At 46.0% G+C, this 23,299-nt stretch overlaps 1 protein-coding gene across 1 annotated transcript in view; it reads left to right on the top strand.

Annotated features, from left to right (window-relative positions):
* Positions 1-3,652: 3,652 nt before the first annotated feature.
* The window catches only part of MFSD14B (major facilitator superfamily domain containing 14B), a 63,627-nt gene continuing 43,980 nt past the window's right edge, over positions 3,653-23,299 (top strand). Inside the window, exon 1 of the mRNA XM_036311198.1 lies at positions 3,653-3,715. Coding sequence (XP_036167091.1) covers positions 3,689-3,715 — 27 coding nt within the window. The 5' untranslated portion in view covers positions 3,653-3,688. The remainder of the gene's footprint in view (positions 3,716-23,299) is intronic.

Raw genomic sequence — 23,299 nt, 5'->3', positions numbered from 1 at the left:
TAATTTCTTCTTTGATCTCATTGGTAACCCAATCAATATTTATTAACATGCTATTCAGCTTCCAAGTGTTTGAGTATTTTGGGTTGTTTTTATTGTAGTTTTTTTCTAATATTATGCCATTGTGGTCTGGGGAGATGCTTGGTATGATTTCAATCTTCTTGAATTTGGGGAGACTTTGTTTGTGACCCAGTATGTGGTCTGTTTTTGAAAATGTCCCATGTGCACTTGAGAAGAACGTATATTCCGTGGCTTTGGGGTGAAATTTTCTGAAGATGTCAATTAAGTCCATCTGATCTAATGAGTCATTTAGGATTGCTGTTTCTTTGCCGATTTTTTGTCTAGAGGATTTATCCAGTGATGTCAGTGGTGTATGAAAGTCCCCTACTATGATTGTATTGTTGTCGATCTCTCCCTTGATATCTTCTAGGAGTTTTTTTTATGTATGTGGGTGCTCCTGCATTGGGTGCATATATGTTTATCAGGGTTATATCCTCTTCTTGTATTGATCCCTTTAGTCTTATGACGTGGCCTTCCTTATCTCTTGTTACGGCCTTCACTTTGAGGTCTGTTTTGTCCATTATAAGTATTGCTATCTCAGCTTTTTATTCATTTCCATTTGCTTGAAAGATATTTTTCCATCCCTTCAGTTTCAGTCTGTGTGAGTCCCTTATTCTGAGGTGGGTCTCTTGTAGACAGCAAATATATGGATCATGTTTTTTTATCCATTCAGCCACTCAATGTCTTTTGATTGGAGCATTTAGTCCATTTACATTTAAAGTTATTATTGAAAGGTACTTGTTTGTAGCCATTTCCATTTTTTGTGCGTGTTTTCTTTCTTAGCTTTTTATTTCTTCTTTTTACACCAGTCCCTTTAGCATTTCTTGCATTGCTGGCTTGGTGGTGATAAACTCCCTTCGCCTTTTTTTGTCTGTGAAGATTCTTATTTCCCCTTCAATTTTGAATGATAGCCTTGCTGGGTAGAGTATTCTTGGATTCAGTGCGTTGCTTTGCATCACTTTGTAAATTTCCGTCCATTCTTTTCTGGCCTGATGTGTTTCTGTTGAGAGATCATTTGATAATCTAATGGGAGATCCCTTGTATGTAACTTTCCGTCTCTCTCTTGCAGCCTTTAAGATTCTCTCCTTGTTCTGAACATTTGCCATGATAATTATGATGTGTCTTGATGTGGGTCTTTTCGGGTTCACCTTGTTTGGGATTCTCTGTTTTTGTGTGACGTTTTCCTTCCCCGCTTCAGGGAAGGTTTCTGATATTATTTCTTCGAATAGGTTTTCTAACCCTTGTTACTCTTTCTGTTGTTCTGGCAACCCTATTTTTCGTATGTTGTTTCGTTTCGTGTTGTCCCATAGCTCCCTTAGGCTCTCCACCTGTCTTTTAAATTTTTTCTCCAATTGCAGTTCAGTTTGGGTGCGTTTTGCTTCCTTGTCTTCTAATTCGCTAATTCGGTCCTCTGCTTCTCCTAGTCTACTGTTGAAACTTTCAATGGTGTTTTTTATTGCAGCTATATCATTCTTCATTTCTTCTTGGTTCTTACAGATTTTATTGATTTTTTCCATCCGTTTCTTTTTGAATCTTACATAAGTTGTTGATTTTTTTCATCCATTTCTTCTTGGTTTTTGAATAAGTTGATTTTTTCCTCCACCCGTTTTGTGCATTCTAGGACCTTTAATTGGAATTCTTTTTCTGTCATGGTGAATGCCTCTGTTTCACTTAGCTGCTTTTCTGGCAAGTTCTCCTTTTCTTTCCTTTGCAGGTTTCTTTGTTTACCCATGTTTGATCTCACCGACATATCTAGATGTTGAGTCGTTCAGAGGCTGCTCCTTGGGTGGCAGTGGCTTCCTGGGCTGTGGTTGCTCCTCGGGCGGTTGTGGTAGCAGCTGCTTCTCAGTTGGCAGCAGCTCCTCTGGTGGGTGCTGTTCACAGCCATGGTGGCTCCTTTGGTTGGTGGGGGGAGGCTTCACACACTGCTGCTGTTCCTCAGACAGAGGGTGTGCTGATCACGAGGCTGCTGTTCCTTGCATGGGGGTGGGCTACACACGCAGCTGCTGATTCTTGGATGGGGGCTGGCTGCACGCTGCTGTTATCCCTCTGATGTGGTGGGCTGCTTGTGGGGCTTCTGCTCCTAGGACTTGGACAGGTTGATTGCAAGTCTGTTGCTCCTCGGACGGGGGTTTGCTGCTTGCGAGGCTGCTGCTCTTTGGACGGGAGTGAGCTGCACGCGTGGCTGCTTCTCCTCGGACGGGGATGTGCCACTCACCCGGCTGCTGCTCGTCGGACAGGTGCAGGCTGTGTGTGGCTCTGCTCCTCGGACCAGTGCGTGCTGCACAGGCCTGCCGCTCCTCGGACGTGGGCGGTCTGCTCGTGTGGCTGCTGCTCCTCGGACCGGGGTGGGTTGCTGCTGCTCCTTGAATGGGGCGGGGCCGCTCGCAGAACTGCTGCTCCTTGGATTGGGCAGGCTGCTCGTGCAGCTGCTGCTCCTCGGACTAGTGCAGGGTGAGGGCTGTGCACAGCTGATGCTCCTCAGATCGGGGTGGGCTGCGCAGGGCTGCCACTCCTCAGACGTAGGAAGACTGCTCGTGCAGCTGCTGCTCCTCCAACAGGTCGGACTGCTTGCGTGGTTGCTCCTCCTTGGACGGGGAAGCGGGCCGCTCACACAGCTGCTGCTCCTTGGACAGGGGCAGGCCACATGAGGCTGCTGCTCTTAGGCTCGAGGCAAGCTGCTCACGTGGTTGAAAAAATAATGTGAAAAGAAGTAGGAAATAAAGGAACAAACAAAAAATAGGAGAACAAAGAAAAAATCAAAAAAAAATAAAAAGCTAACAGAATAATAATAAAATATGAAAAATTGAAATGTCATTCCTTTGGCTGGCTTAAGATCCCAGTTTTCTGGAACGTCTGTGATTTTGTTGTTGTTGTTGTCATTGCTGAGACTGAAACACGATGTGTCTTATTGTGGGGTTCTTTGGGTTCATCTTGATTGGAACTCTTGTGCTTCCTGCACTTATGGGTCTTTTTCCTTCATCAGGGTATGGACGTTGGTATATTTGTTCCGTTTGTTTGTCTGTTGCTATGTTTTGTGCACGGTGTCGTCCTTTTTGTATCTGATTTCCTTTGATTAGGTACCATTCATTATATTTGAAAAAAGTATATGTGTGGTTGGTTTGAAGTCTAGATGATAGCCTTTTCAGCAGTAGCTTTAGATTTTTCCCTGTTAGACAGAAGGAGGTTACCAGTCTGGAGTCACTATAATCCACATTTAAGGCTATTGTTTCCTGGACTTCCTCAGTGACATAAAACTGGGCTGCAGGTCCAACTGGGGTTTGTGTAACCATTTGTGGTACCTGCTTAAAATTGTTGAGGGGGTAGCTAAATAACAGTTTATTTTTTTACTGCAGGTTCTTTTATAACAAAAGTAACCAAGTGACTGAAGTGCCTTTTGGGGCTCTTATTTAGGTTTCTGCCTCACTATCTTGTTAACTTTATATACTTTTAGATACTTTTAAAATTTCATCTATACTTAAAAATTATTCATTACATGGTTCCATCTTACTTACCTAGCCTGCCATTAAGAGAAGCAGAAAATTTCCTTTAATTTGCTTTTGAATTTACCTTGATGTTTGTTTGCTTTTTGTAGGTTCTACATGAAACATTTCCTCAACACACATTCCTCATGAATGGTCTCATTCAAGGTGTAAAGGTAAGAATAATTGTGAATGAAGCCAGGAATTCTTAGTAGTTTAACTCTGGAAGTTTAGATGGGATTTAGGAAAACAGTTATTATTTGTTTTGTAGACCTAAATTTAAGTTTTTAGCTGGATTATCAAAGTCAAAATAAAATACAATCCAAATCAGTAAGGCAGAAAATGATTTACTGGTAAATGAAAGACTGTTTTTATTAACATGTACACTGCAGTTTATAGAGGATTCATTTTGTGAGCTTTTGATTTCTCTACCTATCAACAGAATATAATGATCAAGTGTTACTGTCTTCTTTTAAGAAATACTTTTAGACTGAGGAAGAAGAATCAAGATTTAGTTGGGTATATAGACTTTTGTCAAGGCTGGTAGTTGACAGTATTGCAGGTGTCCCTCATTTCCCCCTCTCAACTACTCTCCACCTGAGGCCTTCCCCACCCTATTGTCTGTGTCCGTGGGTTATGCGTATATGCCTATATATTCTTTGATTAATCTCTAACCGTCCCCTCCAACCTCTTTCCGTCTGAGATCTGTCAGTCTGTTCCATGCTTCCATGCCTCTGGACCTATTTTGTTTGGCAATTTATTTTGTTCATTAGATTCCACATATGAGATCATGTGATATTTGTCTTTCTCTAAGTGGCTTATTTTGTTCAGCATAATAATCTCCAGGTCCTAGCCACACTTTTTGAGTTCTCAGCCTCTTAACATAATTAGCCTTACTTTATTGTTTAAATTTTAATGTGCTATTAGAACAGCTTATAAATATTTTTCATTTAAATAAAATGATAATGTTATAATCCAGTTCCACTTTATAGTAAAGTATATGAATATAGTGTCTAATTTGTCTTTCCCATCTTAGATCATATAAATCTGTGCATAATTTTACTTTGTACTGAACTGCACACTTAAAATTAAAGTTATGCCTTAATAATTTGCTGAATTCGTGCACTAGGGAGGAGGGTGTCCCTCAGCCAGCCTGCGCCCTCTCACAGTTCGGGACCCCGAGGGGTCCTTAGTGCTGCCCCCGAGCTAGGAGAGACTCCTGCCACTGCCGCAGCACTCGCAGCCATGAGCCTGGCTTCTGGCAGTGACCACCAGGGGGCAGCTCCTGCATTGAGCATCTGCCCCCTGGTAGTCAGTGTGCGTCATAGCAACTGGTTGTTCCGCCATTCGGTCAATTTCCATAGGGTCTTATGTAGGACTATAGGCCCAGTGCACAAAATTAGTGCGGGGGGTGGGGCAGCAGGGAGCGGTGTCCCTCAGCCTGGCCTGCACCCTCTCCAATCTGGGACTCCTCGGGGGATGTCCAACTGCCAGTTTAGGCCAGATCCCTAAATCGGCAGTCGGACATCCCTCTCACAATCCAGGACTGCTGGCTCCTAACCACTTGCCTGCCGGATCGCCCCCTAATTGCTCCCCTGCTAGCCTGATCACCCCCTAATCGCTCCCCTGCTGGCCTGATTGCCCCCTAATCGCTCCCCTGCCAGCCCAATCACCCCCAACTGCCCTCCCCTGCCAGCCCAATTGCCCCCAACTGCACTTCTCTGCCGGCCCGGTCGCCCCCAACTGCCCTCTCCTGCCAGCCATCTTGTGATGATGTGAGGGTGTCACACGAGGGCCACCTAGGCTTTTATTAGTATAGATCAGTGGTTCTCAACCTTCCTAATGCCACTACCCTTTAATACAGTTCCTCATGTTGTGGTGACCCCCAACCATAAAATTATTTTCGTTGCTACTTCATAACTGTAATTTTGCTACTGTAAACAATATGTAATTATATATGTGTTTTCCGATGGTCTTAGGCTACCCCTGTGAAAGGGTCGTTCGACCCCCAAAGGGGTCACGACCCACAGGTTGAGAACCTCTGGTATAGATAAGTTGCAAGACTGCCATTCTCTGGAGCATTATCTCAATCTGTCTAGATTTTGCTTCCTGGCACTTGTTAACAGCTTGGCTCAAATGAACTCAAAAAAATTCTTCAGAGGTTTGAATGTTTCTTACATTGACATTTACTTGACACAGAGGGTAGGTTTCCATATTCAGCTGGGACCACCCCTCGGACCAGGACCTGGTACTAGGATCCAGGAAAGGGCCCATTGAGCCCACCGATTCTCACCACATCGGGTGGACTGGGTGAATTGTTCCTTGTATCCAGGACCTCCCCCACTTGTGGTAAAGACTCTAACTTTATTTAAACTGCACTTTTAAATCCTGAAAATTAAAGTAAGGTTAAGGGTTAACAGAACTCATGCTATGGTGAGAGAGGAGGAAAAATGGATGGCTAGTTTTTAATTTTGGCTTTTCAATTGGAATTGCTTTCTTGAGAGTCTGAACAAAAACCTTTCCCGTATAAGTGAGAGCTGAACTTGTTCAGTTCCAAAGATAAAGGACACGTCCTCCCTCCAGCCAAATCTTGGTTGTTCTTAAGCGATTAAAAATCTTTGTAATGTGTCAGAGGTCATTCCTCATGACATACAGCAGCTCCATAGTGAAATTTCAACTCAACTCTTATTAAACCATTGACTCATCTGGGGACACGTGCATACAGGTTAGTCACTTAACACTCCAAGTTCTCATGGCTGTATAAACAGTTGTGGCAAGAAACCGCAGCACCTAGAGGGTGAAAGCCTCATAGGACTCGACCCATAAGCAACACACCTTGACCCACTACAGAGCATCCCTACAAAATTTCATGAGACTCTGCAAATATATTTAAAAAAAAAAAACACCACTGCCCGGCCTGCATGGCTCAGTGGTTGAGCATTGACCTATGAACCAGGTCACAGTTCGATTCCTGGTCAGGACACATGCCCGGGTTGCAGGCTTGATCCCCCAGTGTGAGGTGTCTAGGAGGCAGCTGATCAGTGATTCTCTCTCATCATTGATGTTTCCATCTCTCTCTCCCTCTCCCTTCCTCTCTGAAATCAATAAAAAATATTTTTTTAAAAAATAAAAACACAAAATTTAACATGAAAAATTAGGCCTCCAAGGCTGGAGACTCTCAGATCCCAGCCCTCATTAGTACTCTGATAAGAAACCTTTTACTTACAATAAATAATACCTCTTTCACCTGGGAGGATTACAAATTTACTTAGGCAGTAATACCCCAGAATATACAAAATTTCCCCCCTATTGTATTAGATAGTAAAAGCTGATTTAAATAATATTAAATTTCCTAATAATTCCACTGCAATCCAATATGTAGATGATTTAATCTTATATTCTAAAAAATTACTAGGCTCCCAAAAAGGCACAGTATATCTATTACAACAGCTAGCCGTAAAAGGACAAGAATATCATAGAACAAGCTCTTACTCTGTTTACCCTTGGTAAAATACTTTGGTAATCTAATATCTAAAGATGGGCTATTAATTAACCCTAAAAAACTCAGGTAAATCCTATCTTTTCCTCTTCCAAGAAAACTAGCTTAGAGGATTCCTAGTTTGACTGAATATTGTCACACAAAAAATGGGGTTCAAAATTTTTCATTAATGGCCCAGCCTTTATGTCTTATTAAAATCAATTTAACCTGATCCAATTCAGTGGAACTCAGAAGGAAAACAAGTTATAAAATTTCTAAAAAAGAATCTAGAACTTCCACTCTGGTGCACCTTAATTATAAAAATTTTAACTCAAAAATAAAATCATCATAGACCTATGATCTATTACAGTCAACAACTAAAGTCAATAGCCAGAAAGCCTCCTCCCTCCATGACAGCCGTTTCTGCTATAGACAGTATACAAAAACGCAGCAACAAAGCTATGGACTCGCCTTTGTTAATGTTCCTCATTCTATTAAGCAGGGGTTCTCAACCTTCCTAATGCCGCGACCCTTTAATACAGTTCCTCATGTTGTGGTGACCCCCAACCATAAAATTATTTTTGTTGCTACTTCATAACTGTCATGTTGCTGCTGTTATGAGTCGTAGTGTAAATATCTGATGTGCAGGATGGATTTTCATTGTTCGCGACCCACAGGGTGAGAGCCGCTGCTAAGTCTCCGCCAAACTCTAATCGCATTCAGCACTTCTGTCAGCACACTGGCTCTTGCCTTCTTCACCCAATTTCACTTAAACTTAATATAAGGGTCTTAACCCAACAACTTTGCTCCTTTATTTACTGAATAAACACATGCACAATTGAATTCTGCTTATTGACCACATTCTTATTCCTAGAAATGGTTTATAGGAAACTCCTTCATCTAATACTGAGTTAATTTGGTTTGTAAATGAATCTTTAAAGAATAAACAGGAATGTTACCAAACTGAATATACAATAACCTACACAGTAAACATAATTGAAGATTCTTATTTATCTAAATAAAATCTACCCAACACGCCTAATTGCTAATTCAGGCCTATCAGTTGGTTAAAAATAAAATCTGTTTAACTTACTTAAACTATTCCTTTCTAAATTAATAAATTTTATAAAAGTTATTAAGTATGTAGATATTTTAAAATAACTTAAATACTAAAACATTGGTTGCTAGACAAGTCTTGGGTTCACCTGCTTTTGGCTTTTTTACAAAGAGGCTGGGAATGAACTTGGAACTCTTAATAAATGTCTAGTGCTTGGTTAAAGTTGTATTTCATGAAAGTGTGTTTGCCAATAGAAAAACCTGTATTTCTAAAGGTTATGAAATATGTTCATAAAAGTCAGTCTAGGGCAGTGATGGCGAACCTTTTGAGCTCGGCGTGTCAGCATTTTGAAAAACCCTAACTTAACTCTGGTGCCGAGTCACATACAGCAATTTTTTGATATTTGCAACCATAATAAAACAAAGATTTATGTTTTTAATATTTATTTTATATATGTAAATGCAATTTAACAAAGAAAAATCAACCAAAAAAAATGAGTTCGCGTGTCACCTCTGACATGCGTGTCATAGGTTCGCCATCACTGGTCTAGGTAATACTGATTGCTTACTTTTTTGGTTATCTCTAAAAAGTAAGGGTTCCAAAAGTTAGACATTCTAACTAAGTTAAAATGTATATAATTTTAATAATATAAAATATGGAAATGCATTTTTAAGAGAAAAGAAAAAAGTAAATTATCAAATTATATATATGATCTTTATGTAATACATTTCATTTATTTATGACTAGAGGCCTGGTGCACGAAATTCATGCACTTGGGGGGGAAGTCCCTCAGCGGGGCTTGCACCCTCTCGCAGTCCAGGAGCCCTTGGAGGATGCCTGATGAGTTAGGCCCACTCCCCCTAAGCCATGAGTTGAACATCCTTTGCGCTGCCGCAGAGGCAGGAGAGGCTCCTGCCACCGCCGCTGTGCTCGCCAGCCTTGAGCCCAGCTTCTGGCTGAGTGGCACTCCCACTGTGGGAGCACACTGACCACCAGGGGGCAGCTCCTGTGTTAATCGTTTGCCCCCTGGTGGTCAGTGCACATCATAGTGCCTGGTCATTCTGCCATTCGGTCGATTTACATATTAGCCTTTTATTATATAGAATGTGTGGTACATTTTCTGCCTCCAAATGGCATTACTAGGCTATAATCTTTTATTGGCCTAAAAAAATTAAATACTTATATAAATTAAGCAAAATCCTGTAGTCTACATAAATATTTAATATTAAAACTATTTCAAATCTAATGTCTTTTAAAATTATTACCATAAAAATATTTATTTTACCTGGGTTTACAAAGTTTATGTCATAATCTTTTGGTTAAGCTTGACAACCTTTCCACAGTTTAAATTTTTTTAAAAAACATATTTTTATTTATTTCAGAGAGTAAGGAAAAGAGAGATGAAGAGACCAATGAGAATCATTGATTGGCTGCCTCCTGCATGCCCCTCACAGGAGATTGAGCCTGCAATCCAGGCACATGCCTTCACCGGTAATTTAACCATCACCTCCTGGTTCATAGGTTGACCCTCAACCTCTGAGCCATGCTGGTCAGGCCAAAGTTTAAATTTTAAAAGACTTTTTAACCGAGAAATTACTTTGGGTTATTTCAATGGGCCCCTATTAAAGAAAAGTTTTTAAAATAATTAAGCCTATTTAATATACTTAAAATTGCATGAGAAGTTTTACCTAATAATAATAATAATAACTATATTCTGTTTACATACATATATTTTTATTTAAATGAATGTTTCAAATATTTCAGCCTGCTCCAGGGAAAAACTTACAAAACATTAAAGCCAAATTCAAACAGAAAGCTCTCAGGTAGTAGGTGTCCTGTCAGTGACACTGGGCAGCCAAGAGTGATGGTTTCCCATAGGGGGCATCCACTAATAATGCTCCTTGTATTTATAATCCACACGTTGGAAATTTATAAATTGTTTCCAATACTCAATATACACTTCCAGTGTGCCACATATAGTATTTTAAAACCTTACATATTTATTCTTTATATATTAAAATTCTATATTAAATCTAAAAAAGTATGGACTTTATATTATTCTTTTGTGTCATTTTACAGCAATTATTTTCGAAAAAACTGTTATCTTAAAATGTTGGATCTTAAAAAAAAAATTTTTTTTAAATCATTGTAATCAGATCTATAACCATGTCATTTTAGGTTTTGTCATTTATGGACAATCATTATTTTACTCTAATACATTTGCAAATATGTTACTTTTTTTTAAAAAAATCCATGAAAAGGACTCTGACACTCTAAATTAAAAATTTCTAAACAGCTCATATCTATAATAATAAAAAATAGTGTAATATGCTAATTAGACTGGACAGCCAAACATCCTTCAGGACGACCTTCTGGACAAAGCTGGGGCTGCGAGGGCCGAGGCAAGCCACCGCAGCTGCAAGGGCTGAGCCCCTTGCACAAATTTCATGCATCAGACCTCTAGTCTTTAAATAAAAACTTACAAAACTCTAAAAAATAACTAAATTCGTGAAAATGCAAATAATCAGAATGAACAAAAAATTGGTTATGGTACTAAATAAATAGCAAATAATTATTCTTATGACTTATTTAAAATGTTACTGATTTTAAAAATCTTTATTTTCTAAATATAAAAATAGCTAAAAAGAAAAATACATTCTAAGAAAAACCTAATTCTTGGTTATTATCGAGAACCAACTTATAAAAACTAATAAATTAATAACATTGATTTCACAATATACTCCCATTAAAAAAAAAAAGACTTCAAAAACCACGATTTGCCCTAACCCTTTTGGCTCAGTGGATAGAGCGTAGGCCTGCGGACTGAAGGGTCCCAGGTTCGATTCCGGTCAAAGGCATATACCTTGGTTGCGGGCACATCCCCAGTAGGGAGTGTGCAGGAGGCAGCTGAATTGATGTTTCTCTCTCATCAATGTTTCTAATTCTATCCCTCTCCCTTCCTCTCTGTAAAAAAATCAATAAAATGTATTTTTAAAAAAATACCACGATTTACAACCAAAAATGTGTCCATTGGAAAAGACGTGTTAAAGCGCCAAGCCTGTTTTGTCTTCCTTTCTGTTTAGCCCACGATATCCGATTTCACTGATATGCTGGCAGCTGGACATTGACGAGGTCCAAACAGAAAGTATAGTGTCAGTCACCAGTGACTGACATGATGCTTAACTTGTTAAGGACTCCAGCACTGTTGGAAAAAACCTTACCAAATGCCTAATCATGAATGAATGTCTGCCTCTATCTCTGACATTCGCCTCTGCCTATAGCTGAAATCAAAAACTTCTCAAGGACAAAAAGCCATTGACACCAAAGGCAGGAAACAATCCCAAAACTGCAACAAATTGATACTGTTCAAACCTTATTCCAGTATCACCTAATTGTTATTAATTAAATAAATAAAATTATTTTTACGTTATTATTATCCCCCTTATGGTTTCCTAATGGAATTAATATCTCTCCTCTCAGACCCTTTCCCTCATTAGACATAAAAAGTTTTAACTACTCTGCACCTGCTAATCTTTCACATCTACTAGACAATAATATTCTGATTATTGGTTATAATAAAGTTAACACTTTATTGGCCACACATTGACTTTCTCCTACTAAAAATATAAGCTTTAGTTTAGTTTTTTCTGGATATATCCATTATAAAAACCCATCTTGGACAAATAACTTTAAAAACACCTCCCTAATTGCAATAGTTCAGCTGACAGAGACCATCCTCAATAACACTAAAGTATTTCTAATAAAAAAGACGCCGAAACCGGTTTGGCTCAGTGGATAGAGCGTCGGCTTGCGGACTGAGGGGTCCCAGGTTCGATTCCGGTCAAGGGCATGTACCTGGGTTGCGGGCACACCCCCAGTAGGAGGTGTGCAGAAGGCAGCTGATCGATGTTTCTGTCTCATCGATGTTTCTAACTCTCTATCTCTCTCCCTCTCTCCCTCTCCCTCTCCCTTCCTCTCTGTAAAAAATCAATAAAATATATTTAAAAATAAATAAATAAATGAAGTATTTCTAATAAAAAAGAAATGGGCCATATTTAAAAATAATAAACAATAAAAAACTATTTCACTAATTGCAAAAGTAAAAAAGTGAAAAATTATGCCACCAATCTACATAAAATACTAAATTCACCCAATCCTGGCCTATTATATCTACCCCAACACATAACAATCTACATTAATAAAAGAGAAACATGGTAATTGGCGTACGACCGCTACCCTTCCCATTGGCTAATCCCCTTGTCACTCACAGAGTAGGGCCGAGATATGCAAATTAACTGGCAGCCAAGATGGCGGCCGGCAGCCAGGCAGCTGATGGGAAGAGGGAGGCTTGCTTGCTTCAGTGACGGAGAACTCCAACGTTCCCCGCCTGACTTGCCGGCCCCTCAGCTGCAACTCTAAGTAACTATGTTGCGAATATAGAAGCTAAAAAAAACCCAGAAACCTGCTTTACTCAGCGGGGCTTCAGCGAGCCGGACCGCAACATTGTATCAAATACAGACGGTAAACAAAGGCCAGAAACCTGTTTTCAGCAGCCGAGGCCTCAGAGCTAAAGCTGGCCCAGAATAAAAAAAAAGAAAAAGAAAAAACGGAGAGGTTGGGAGCTTCAGTCCCAGCCTGAAAACAGCCCTCAGCCCCTCAGCCAGACTGCCCAGGCACCCCAGTGGGGACCCCCACCCTGATCCAGGACACCCTTCAGGGCAAACAAGCCAGCCCCACCCATGCACCAGGCCTCTACCCTATATAATAAAAGGGTAATATGCCTCCCAGCACCGGGATCAGCGTGACAGGGGACAGCGCCCAAACCCCCTGATCGCCCTGCAACTCTGTGTGTGACAGGGGGCGGGGCCCCAATCCCCCCACCCCCCACGGGCCCTGCTCTGTGTGTGATGGGGTAGAGCCATAACCTCCCCATTGGCCCTGCCCTGAGTATGAGTGGCAGCGCCCCAACCACCTGATCGGCCCTGCTCTGTTGGTGTTAGAGGGCGGCGCCCCAACCCCCACCCCCCACGGGCCCTGCTCTGTGTGTGATGGGGTAGAGTCATAACCTCCCCATCTGCCCTGCCCCGAGTGTGACAGTGGCGGCGCCCCAACCCCCTGATCCGCCCTGCCCTGAGTGTGACAGGGGGCGGTGACCCAACTCCCCTATCGGCCCTACTCTGTGAGTGACGGGGGAGCTCCTCAACCCCCTGATCGGCCCTGCTCTGTGCATGATGGGGGGAGCTCCCCAAACCCCTGATTGATCCTGCTCTGTGCATGACAGGGTATGGAGCCCCAACCCCCCTGATGGGCCCTGCTCTATGCATGACGGGGTAGCACCGCAACCTCCCCATCGACCCTGCCTTGAGTGTGACGGGGCGGTGCCCCATCCCCCCAATCGGCCCTACCCTGAGCGTGACTGAGGGTGGCATCGCAACCTCCCGATCCTCGCTGCTCTGTGCATGACAGGGGCAGCGCCCTAAGTCCCCAATTGGCCCTGCTCTGAGCTCGACCAGGGGCTGCACCTAGGGATTGGGCCTGCCCTCTGCCACCCGGGAGCAGGCCTAAGCCAGCAGGTCGTTATCTCCCGAGGGGTCCCAGACTGCGAGAGGGCACAGGCTGGTCTGAGGGACCCCCCCTTCCCCCGAGTGCACAAATTTTTGTGCACCGGGCCTCTAGTATCTATATATAAAAGGCTAATATGCAAAGATTCTCCTCGGGAGTTTGATCACTTGTTATGATGTGTGCTGACAACCAGGGGCCGGCACAGAATGAAGGAAGGCCCCAGCCTGCAGACTTGATCAGTCCTGATTGCCGGCCAGGCCTAGGGACCCTACCTGTGCACAAGTTTTGTGCCCCGGGCCTCTAGTATCCTCTATAATAATTAAAGCATAATGTGCTAATTAGACCAGATGTCCTTCCGGATGACCTTCTGGACAAACCTGGGGCTGCCCGGGTCCTGGGTGCCTGCCAGAATCTGGAGGGAAGCCTGGGTCCCAGGTGCCAGGGGAAGGAAAGCCTACTCTTGCATGAATTTTGTGCATCGGGACCCTAGTCCTATATAAGAAAGAGGTGATATGCAAATTGACCGTCACACCCTTGTTCAAGATGGCCGGCAGGGGAGGGCAGTTGTGGGCAATCAGGCCAGCAGGGGAGCAGTTTAGGCGTTGATCAACCACTGACCCACGCTGGCTGGACTAAAAGATGGTTTAATTGATTGAAATGCTTATTTCCCTCAGAGTCTTCTTTGTCTAATATTAGACATTTTCTGTTTCTAATCAGTATTACTGATTTAACACTTTTATTCCTAGTATATAAATATTATACTAAATACAAAAAAATCTCACAAAAATCAAGTCATAACTCAAAAATGAAATATAATCCAGAATATTTTTTAACAAGGACATATAAAATCTAACTGCCTCCCATATACCTGCCTTTTTTTTCTTTTAAACAATAATAATTCAACCTTGAATGCCATCTAAGGTTATAGTCTTGCCCATCCCAAGTAGTCCACCCTGTTCAACAAGACAAACGCTGACTCTAAAACGCCCTAAAAATAAGCCTTCCTAACACCATAAGACCTCATTACCCATTTAAAAGGTTGGTCATGAGTACATCCTTTGGGTCGATTTATGACCAAAAGATGGATGTATGGACAAAAAATGCCCAACAAGTTCAAGGGAGGCCTGCGTTGCCCTAACCGGTTTGGCTCAGTGTATAGAGTGTCAGCCTGCGGGCTAAAGGGTCCCAGGTTTGATTCTGGTCAGGGGCATGTACCTTGGTTGCGGGCACATCCCCAGTAGGAGGTGTGCAGGAGGCAGCTGATCGATGTTTCTCTCTCATCGATGTTTCTAACTCTCTATCCCTCTCCCTTCCTCTCTGTAAAAAATCAATAAAATTTTTTTTTTTTTTTTTTTTAAAAAGGGAGGCCTGTGTTGCAACCTTACAAACTCAGATCTAAGGTAATCACAAAGGATGGTCTTTATCTTAATTACGCCTATTATCCTCTTATACAGTAAAAGGCTAACATGCAAATTGTCCCCTCGACCAGGAGTTTGACCATGGGGCAGGGCCAGCCAGCCAACCGACCATGGCCCGTCCCCCCAGCTAGTCCGACCATATCAGGGTGAGCCCACTGGACCCCACCCGTGCACAAATTCATGCACCAGGCCCCTAGTCTATATATATAAAAGCCTAAGTGACCATTCAACCGTCCAACTGGTAGCTATGATGCACAATGACCACCAGGGTGCAGATGCTAATGCAGAACCTACCGAGCTGTGGTGACTTGGTAGCTGTGGTTCTCAGGTGACGGAATCAGAGAAGAGGGAGCCCAATTCCGGGGTGCATCACCCGAGAACCACCCTCTCACAATCCAGGAACCCTTGAGGGATGTCGGACTGCCGGTTTCAGCCCAGTCCCCGCTGGCCAGGCCGAGGGACCCCACCTGTGCACGAATCTGGGCACTGGGCCTCTAGTCTTTTTATATCTACAACTAGAGGCCCGGTGCACAAAAATTTGTGCACTTGGGGGGGAGGGGGGTCCCTCAGCCCGGCCTATGCCCTCTCGCAGTCTGGGACCCTTCGGGAGATAACGACCTGCTGGCTTAGGCCTGCTCCCGGGTGGCAGAGGGCAGGCCCAATCCCTAGGTGCAGCCCCTGGTCGGGCTCAGAGCAGGGCCGATTGGGGAGTTGGGGCGCCGCCCCCTGTCATGCACAGAGCAGGGCGGATTGGGAGATTGCGATGCCACCCTCAGTCACGCTCAGGGTAGGGCCGATTGGGGGGTTGGGGCACCATCCCCTGTCACACTAAAGGCAGGGTCGATGGGGAGGTTGGGGCGCTGCCCCTTGTCATGCACACAGCAGGGCCCATCAGGGGGGTTGGGGCTCCGTACCCTGTCACGCACAGAGCAGGACCCATCAGGGGGTTGAGGAGCTCCCCCTGTCACTCACAGAGTAGGCCCGATAGGGGAGTTGGGGCACCGTCCCCTGTCACACACAGAGCAGGGCGGATCAGCGTGTTGGGGCGCCGCCCTCTATCACCCACAGAGCAGGGCCAATCAGGGGGTTGGGGCACCGCCACTGTCACACTCAGGGCAGTGCTGATGGGGAGGTTATGGCTCTACCCCGTCACACACAGAGCAGGGCCTGTGGGGGCGTGGGGGGCGGGGTTGGGGCACTGCCCTGTATCATCCACAGAGCAGGGCCGATCAGGGGGTTGGGACGCCGCCACTCTCACACTCAGAGCAGGGCCAATGGGGAGGTTATGGCTCTACCCCGTCACACACAGAGCCGCAGTGCGATCAGGGGGTTTGGGTGCTGCCCCCTGTCACGCTGATCCCAGTGCCGGGAGGCCTCTCAGCTCCGCTGATCCCGGTGCTGGAAGGCATGTTACCCTTTTACTATATAGCATAGAGGCCTGGTGCACGGGTGGGGGCCGGCTGGTTTGCCCTGAAGGGTGTCCTGGATCAGGGTGGGGGTGCCCACTGGGATACCTGGCCAGCCTGGGTGAGGGGATGATGGCTGTTTGTAGCTTGTAACACACCCTTCAGGGTGGGGGTCCCCACTGGGGTGCCTGGCCAGCCTGAGTGAGGGGATGATGGCTGTTTGGAGCTGGTCACACCCCCTTCAGGGTGGGGGTCCCCACTGGGGTGCTTGGCCAGTCTGGGTGAGGGGCTGAGGGCTGTTTTCAGGCTGGGGGTGACTGAAGTTCCCAACTGCTCCTTTTTTCCTTTTTTTTTTTTTTATGCTGGGCCAGCTTTAGCTTGAGGCTTGGCTCTAGCTCTTAGGCCTCCGCTGCTGAAAGTAGGTTTCTGGCCTTTGCTTACAATGTTGCGATCCTGCTGGCTGAAGTCCGGCAGTATTTGTTACATAGTTTCTTAAACTGCAGGCTCAGAGGCCTGCAGCCGCAGGCGGGGAACGTTGGTTTCCTCCGTCATTGAAGCAAGCAAGCCTCATGTTAGTTTCAAGCTGCCTGGCTGCCGGCCGCCATCTTGGCTGTCAGTTAATTTGCATATCTCGCTGATTAGCCAATGGGAAGGGTAGCGGTCGTACGCCAATTACCATGTTTCTCTTTTATTAGTGTAGACTAGAGGCCAGGCCAGCTGGGGGGAGGGTAAAAGACCCTCAGCCCAGCCTGCACCCACTCCAATCTGGTACCCCTTGGGGACTGTCCAACTGCTGGTTTAGGCCTGATCCCACTGTGATCGGGCCTAAACTGGCAGTCCGACAGCCCTCTCACAATCCGGGACTGCTGGCTCCTAACCGCTCGCCTGCCTGCCTGATAGCCCCCTAGCCCCTCCCCTGCCGGTCCGATTGCCCCCAACTGCCCTCCCCTGCCAGCCTGGTCCCCCCCTAACTGCCCTCCCCTGCTGGCCATCTTGTGACGACGTGGGGCGGCCATCTTGTGGTGCGAGGGTCAATTTGCATATTACCTCTTTATAATATAGGATTATTATATAGGATAACATACTTTGGAATGTCCAAGTCATTCCCTTTTTCCAAACCCATCAAAACACAGATACCACACTAGAACAGAGACCACAAATGCCCTCAGTGTTACTTAATAATTGTTGACTCTTAGCTGTCCTATATAAAAGAGCTATGTGTCTACCATTTTACTTTTTATCCAATCCCACAAGTTTCCCCACTATATTTTCCCCCATCTCCCAATTTGTCATTAATGGATTTCATGTAGCCCACTTCTTCTCTCTTGATTGTAATGCATAAAATAAGTTGCAAAACTACCATTCTCTGGAGCATTTTCTCAGTCTGTTGAAATTTTGCTTCCTGACAGCTGTTGACAGTTTGGCTAAAATAAATTCACAAAAATTCTTCAGAGGTTTAAATGTTTCTTATGTTGACATTACTTTAGCTTTAAATCTCTGCTCTGACCCTGGCTGGTTTGGCTCAGTGGATAGAGCGCCGGCCTGCAGACTGAAGGGTCCCAGGTTCGATCCCAGTCAAGGGCACGTGCCTGGGTTGCCGGTTCAATCCCCAGTAGGGGGTGTGTGTGTGTGCGTGTGTGGGTGTGGGTGTGGTGTGTGTGTGGTGTGGTGTGTGTGGGTGTGTGGGGGGGGTGTGTGGTGTGGTGTGTGGGTGTGGTGTGTGATATGTATGTGTGGTGTGGTGTGGTGGATGTGTGTGTGTCTGTGTGGGTGTGTGGTGAGTGGGTGTGTGTGTGTGGTGTGTGCGGTGTGATTTCTGGGTGTGTGTGGTTGTGTGTGTGTTTGGTGTGATGTGTGTGTGGTGTGTGTGTGTGATGTGGGTGTGTGTGGTGGATGTGTGTGATGTGGGTGTGTGGGTGTGTGTGTGGTGTGTGTATGGGTGTGTGTGGTGTGTGTGTGGTGTGATACGTGTGTGTGGGTGTGTGTGGTGTGATATGTGGGTGTCTGTGGTTGTGTGTGTGTGGTGTGTGGTGTGTGTGTGTCGTGTGTGTGGTGTGTGTGTGTCGTGTGTGTGTGGTGTGTGGTGTGGGTGGGTGTGGTGTGTGTGTCTGGGTGTGTGTGTGGTGTGTATGTGTGTGGTGTGGTAGGTGTGTGTGTGGTGTGATGTGTATGTGTGGGTGGGTGTGGTGTGTGTGTGTCTGGGTGTATGTGTGGTGTGTGTGTGGTGTGTGTGGTGTGTGATATGTGTGTGGGTGTGTGCGATGGGTGTGGGTGTGGTGTGATATGTGTGGGGGGGGTGTGGTGGGGGTGTGGTGTGTGTGGTGTGTGTGTGTGGTGCAGTGTGTGTGGGTGTGTGTGTGGTGTGGGTGGTGTGGGTGTGTGTGGTGTGTGTGTGTGTTGTGATGTGTATGTGGGTGGGTGGGTGTGGGTGGGTGTGGTGTGTGTGTGTGTGGTGTGGTGGGTGTGTGTGTGGTGTGATGTGTGTGTGTGGGTGTGTGTAGTGTGTGTAGGGTTGAGTGTGTGTCTGTGGTGTGTGTGTGGTGTGATTTCTGGGTGTGTGTAGTGTGTGTGGTGTGATGTGTGTTTGTGGTGTGGGTGTGTGTTGTGTGTGTGGTGTGATATGTGTGGGTGTGGTGTGTGTGTGTTTGTGGTGTGGGGTGTGTGTGTCTATGTGGGTGTGTGTGTGTGGACTTGTTTTAAGGAATTGGCTCACACGGTGTGGGGCTGGTGAGTGTGAAACGCGGAGAGAGGCCTGTGAGCAGCTGGACTGTGCTCAGCCCTGAAGCTGAACTCTCTCCTCTCCTGGGAGCCTCAGGTTTCTCCGGTGAGGCCTTCATCAGCTGATTGGATGAGGCGCCCATATTATTGAGGGTGATGCGCCTTAAAACCAGCTGTTGCAGATGTTAACCACATCCACAAATAAACCTTCCCAGGATTGGTGCCATTTTGGAGCTCAGCCCATCTGGTTTTCCAGATGGCCTAATCCTATCTAATAAAAGAGAAACATGGTAATTAGCCGTACTTCCGCTACCCTCCCCAATGGCTAATCAGGGCGATATGCAAATTAACTGCAAGCCAAGATGGCGGCCGGCAGCCAGGCAGCTTGAAGCGAACATGAGGCTTGCTTGCTTCAGTGATGGAGGACTCCAGTGTTCCCCACCTGCTGCTGCCGGCCTCCGAGCTTGCAGTTTGAAACATTGTTACAAATATAGAAGCTAAACAAAACCCAGAAACCTTCTTTCAGCCAGCTTGGCTTCAGCCAGCAAGACCGCAACATTGTTTCAATTATAGAACAAACGCAGATACCTGCTTTCAGCCAGCCGGGACTCAGAGCTGGAGTTGAAACAGTGTTTCGATTATAGAACCCAAACAAACCAGACACCTGCTTTCAGCAGCCAAGGCCTAAGAGCTGGAGCCAAGCCTCAGAGCTAAAGCTGGCCCAGAATAAAAAAAGAAAAGAAAAAAAGGAGCGGTTGGGAGCTTCAGTCCCAGCCTGAAAACAGCCCTCAGCCCCACACCCAGACTGGCCAAGCACCCCAGTGGGGACCCCCACCCTGAAGGGGGTGTGACCATCTGCAAACAGCCATCATCCCCTCATCCAGGCTGGCCAGGCACCCCAGTGGGGACCCCCACCCTGATCCAGGACACCCTTCAGGGCAAACCAGCCGGCCCCCACCCGTGCACCAGGCCTCTATTCTATATAGTAAAAGGGTAATATGCCTCCCAGCACCGGGATCAGCAGAGCCGCGAGGCCTCCCAGCACCGGAATCAGCGTGACAGAGCAGCGCCCAAACCCCTTGATCGCCCTGCGGTTCTGTGTGTGACGGGCGGGGCCACAACCTCCCTATCCGCCCTGCTCTGTTCGTGACAGGGGAAGGCACCCCAACCCCCTGATCATCCTTGCTCTGTGCCTGATACGGGGGAGCTCCCCAACCCCCTGATCGCCCTGCAGCTCTGTGTGTGACGGGGTGCGGCGCCCCAACCGCCCCCCCACAGGCCCTGCTCTGTGTGTGATGGGGTAGAGCCATAACCTCCCCATCGGCCCTGCCCTGAGTGTGACAGGGTGCAGCACCCCAACCCCCTGATCCGCCCTGCGCTGTGTGTGACGGGGCGGTGCCCCAACTCCCCTATCGGCCCTACTCTGTGTGTGACAGGGAGGAGCTCCTCAACCACCTGATCGGCCCTGCTCTGTGCGTGACAGGGGGGAGCTCCCCAACCCCCTGATGGGCCCTGCTCTGTGCGTGACAGGGGGGAACTCCCCAACCCCCTGATTGACCCTGCTCTGTGCGTGACAGGGGACAGTGCCCCAACTCCCCTATCGGCCCTACGCTGAGTGACGGGGCAGTGCCCCAACCCCCTGATCAGCCCTGCTCTATGCGTGACGGATGGCACCGCAACCTCCCTATCAACCCTGCCTTGAGTGTGACAGGGGGCAGTGCCCCAACCCCCCAATCGGCCCTACCCTGAGCGTGACTGAGGGTGACATCGCAACCTCCCGATCCACCCTGCTCTGTGCATTATAGGGGGCAGCGCCCTGACTCTCCAGTCGGCCCTGCTCTGAGCCCAACCAAGGGCTGCACCTAGGGATTGGGCCTGCCCTCTGCCACCCGGGAGCAGGCCTAAGCCAGCAGGTCGTTATCTCCCGAAGGGTCCCAGACTGCGAGAGGGCACAGGCTAGGCTGAGGGACCCCCCTCTCCCCCCATGAGTGCACAAATTTTTGTGCACCGGGCCTCTAGTCCTATATAATAAAAGGGTTATATGCAAGTTGACCCTAACAGCAGAACGACTGCGAATGACTGGTCACTATGACACACATTGACCACCAGGGGTAGACGCTCAATGCAGGAGCTGCCCCCTGGTGGTCAGTGTGCTCCCACAGGTGGAGCTCTGTTCAGCCACAAGCCAGGCTGACAGCTGCCAGCACAGCAGTGATGGCAGGAGCCTCTCTCATCCCCTCAGCAGCGCTAAGGATGTCCGACTGCAGCTTAGGCCTGGTTCCCACTGGCAAGTGTACATCTCCCGAGGGCTCCCAGGCTGCCAAAGGGATGTCTGACTGCCAGCTTAGGCCCGATCCCCTGGAGAGTGGGCCTAAGCCAGCAGGTGGACATCCCTCTAGGGGTCCCAGACTGCAAGAGGGCACAGGCTGGGCTGAGCCCCCCCCCCCCCCCGAGTGCACAAATTTTTGTGCACCAGGCCTCTAGTAAATTCATAATTGTTTAAAAGAAGAAAAAACCTTCACAGCAACACCCACACTTGTGTTTGATTAAATAACGGGGTAGTGGAGCCTAGTCAAGCTAACACATAAACTAGCCATCACAGTAGTTCTGGCTGTACTTTTTGAGAACTAGGACATCAAATTGAGATGCTGTAGTTTTGACCACTGGTTAACAGCAGCAGGTGGAGTGGTTGTAATCATTTTCTTCATTAAGACCAGCTGATCTGATTGCCCAATGTCTACATTGAAACTTCTGGAAGCTTCTTTCTAAGGGATGTTTTATATTTATCATAAAATTAGAGATCTTCATTGGTGTCCCAAACTCACTAAAACTGTGGCTAGATGCCCAGGGCTGATTTATGCCTGGAGTGACCAATGTAAAGAGGGGCACCAGAATAGGCAGTCTTCATCTCGTCTCGCTGTGGACCACAGCAGGGGCTTGGGAAGGGGGGTTCCAAGACCCAGTGAGCCCGCTCAGCTCTTGGCCACAGGGTTTCACATGCACATGTGCTTCTTCTAATCCAGGTCGGACCATCAAGTCTGATCAAGAAGATGGCCACCTCTCTCTGCCATGATGCCCTTCCAGGGGCATCTAACAGGCAAGCGTTTCTGTAGTCCTAGCAGCTGCTTTTGACGTGAATTAAATTAAGCAGCGTAGCATAAGCACACACAGAAATTGTTGATTGATGTTTAAAGATGCCTTTAAAGCACCCTCATAGCTGCTCTTTGGGATTAGTAAGTACAAAAATGCTTTTCATATAAACACGCACACACATAATAAATTGCTCTCTTAATTTGGACAGTAACTTGAATAAAGACTATTCTTTTTATTATCTGTGAATAAAATTGCTAAAACAGCCTACCTCATAAGTTTTAATTTTGATCACTTCATAAGTTTTAAATTTTGTTCTCATTTGCAGAATGTGCTTAGCATCCTTAGGACTGATTGGATGCCCAGTCAATCCGAGAACAAATGCCCTTCTCAGTCTACTGCTTTAATAATGTGTGTGGATAGGATCTAGGGCCAGAGCGGGCAGTGAAAAAATAACTGAGACAGAAGAAAATCTTTGATTTTTAGAAAACACAAGTTTTCCAAAGAGGCAAGTATATTATTAGATTGTATGTTAGTATCTTACTATAAAAGTAGGTCCTATCAGCCCCACTGGTGTGGCTCAGTGGTTGAGCATCAACCCATGAACCAGGAGGTCACGGTTCAATTCTTAATCAGGGTACATGCCCAGGTTGTGAGTTCAATCCCTAGTAGAAAGTGAGCAGAAGGCAGCCGATCAATGATTCTCTCTCATCACTGATGTTTCTGTCTCTCTCCCGGTCTCCCTTCCTCTCCTTCTGAAAATCAGTAAAAACCGTTTTTCAAAAGTAGTTCCTCCCAGAGGATATATTTAGTGCCTGTAATTGTCACTGAGAATGCGATTTAAGTAGTGTTACTTAATGAATCAATTAAATTGCCATTTAAATCCCTAATCTAGAAGACCGTCTTTTTTTTTTCTGTAAAAAGTATATTATTTTGAATATAACCTTAATGTTTGGCCTTTTCATATTTGTTTGTAAATGATATACCTTCCATATTTTAACACATTGTATAAAATCTGAAATTGGAACTGT

The sequence above is a fragment of the Myotis myotis genome, unplaced genomic scaffold, assembly GCF_014108235.1.
Source record: "Myotis myotis isolate mMyoMyo1 unplaced genomic scaffold, mMyoMyo1.p scaffold_m19_p_52, whole genome shotgun sequence".
NCBI lineage: Eukaryota > Metazoa > Chordata > Mammalia > Chiroptera > Vespertilionidae > Myotis > Myotis myotis.
This window is presented reverse-complemented; position numbering and strand designations above follow the sequence as displayed.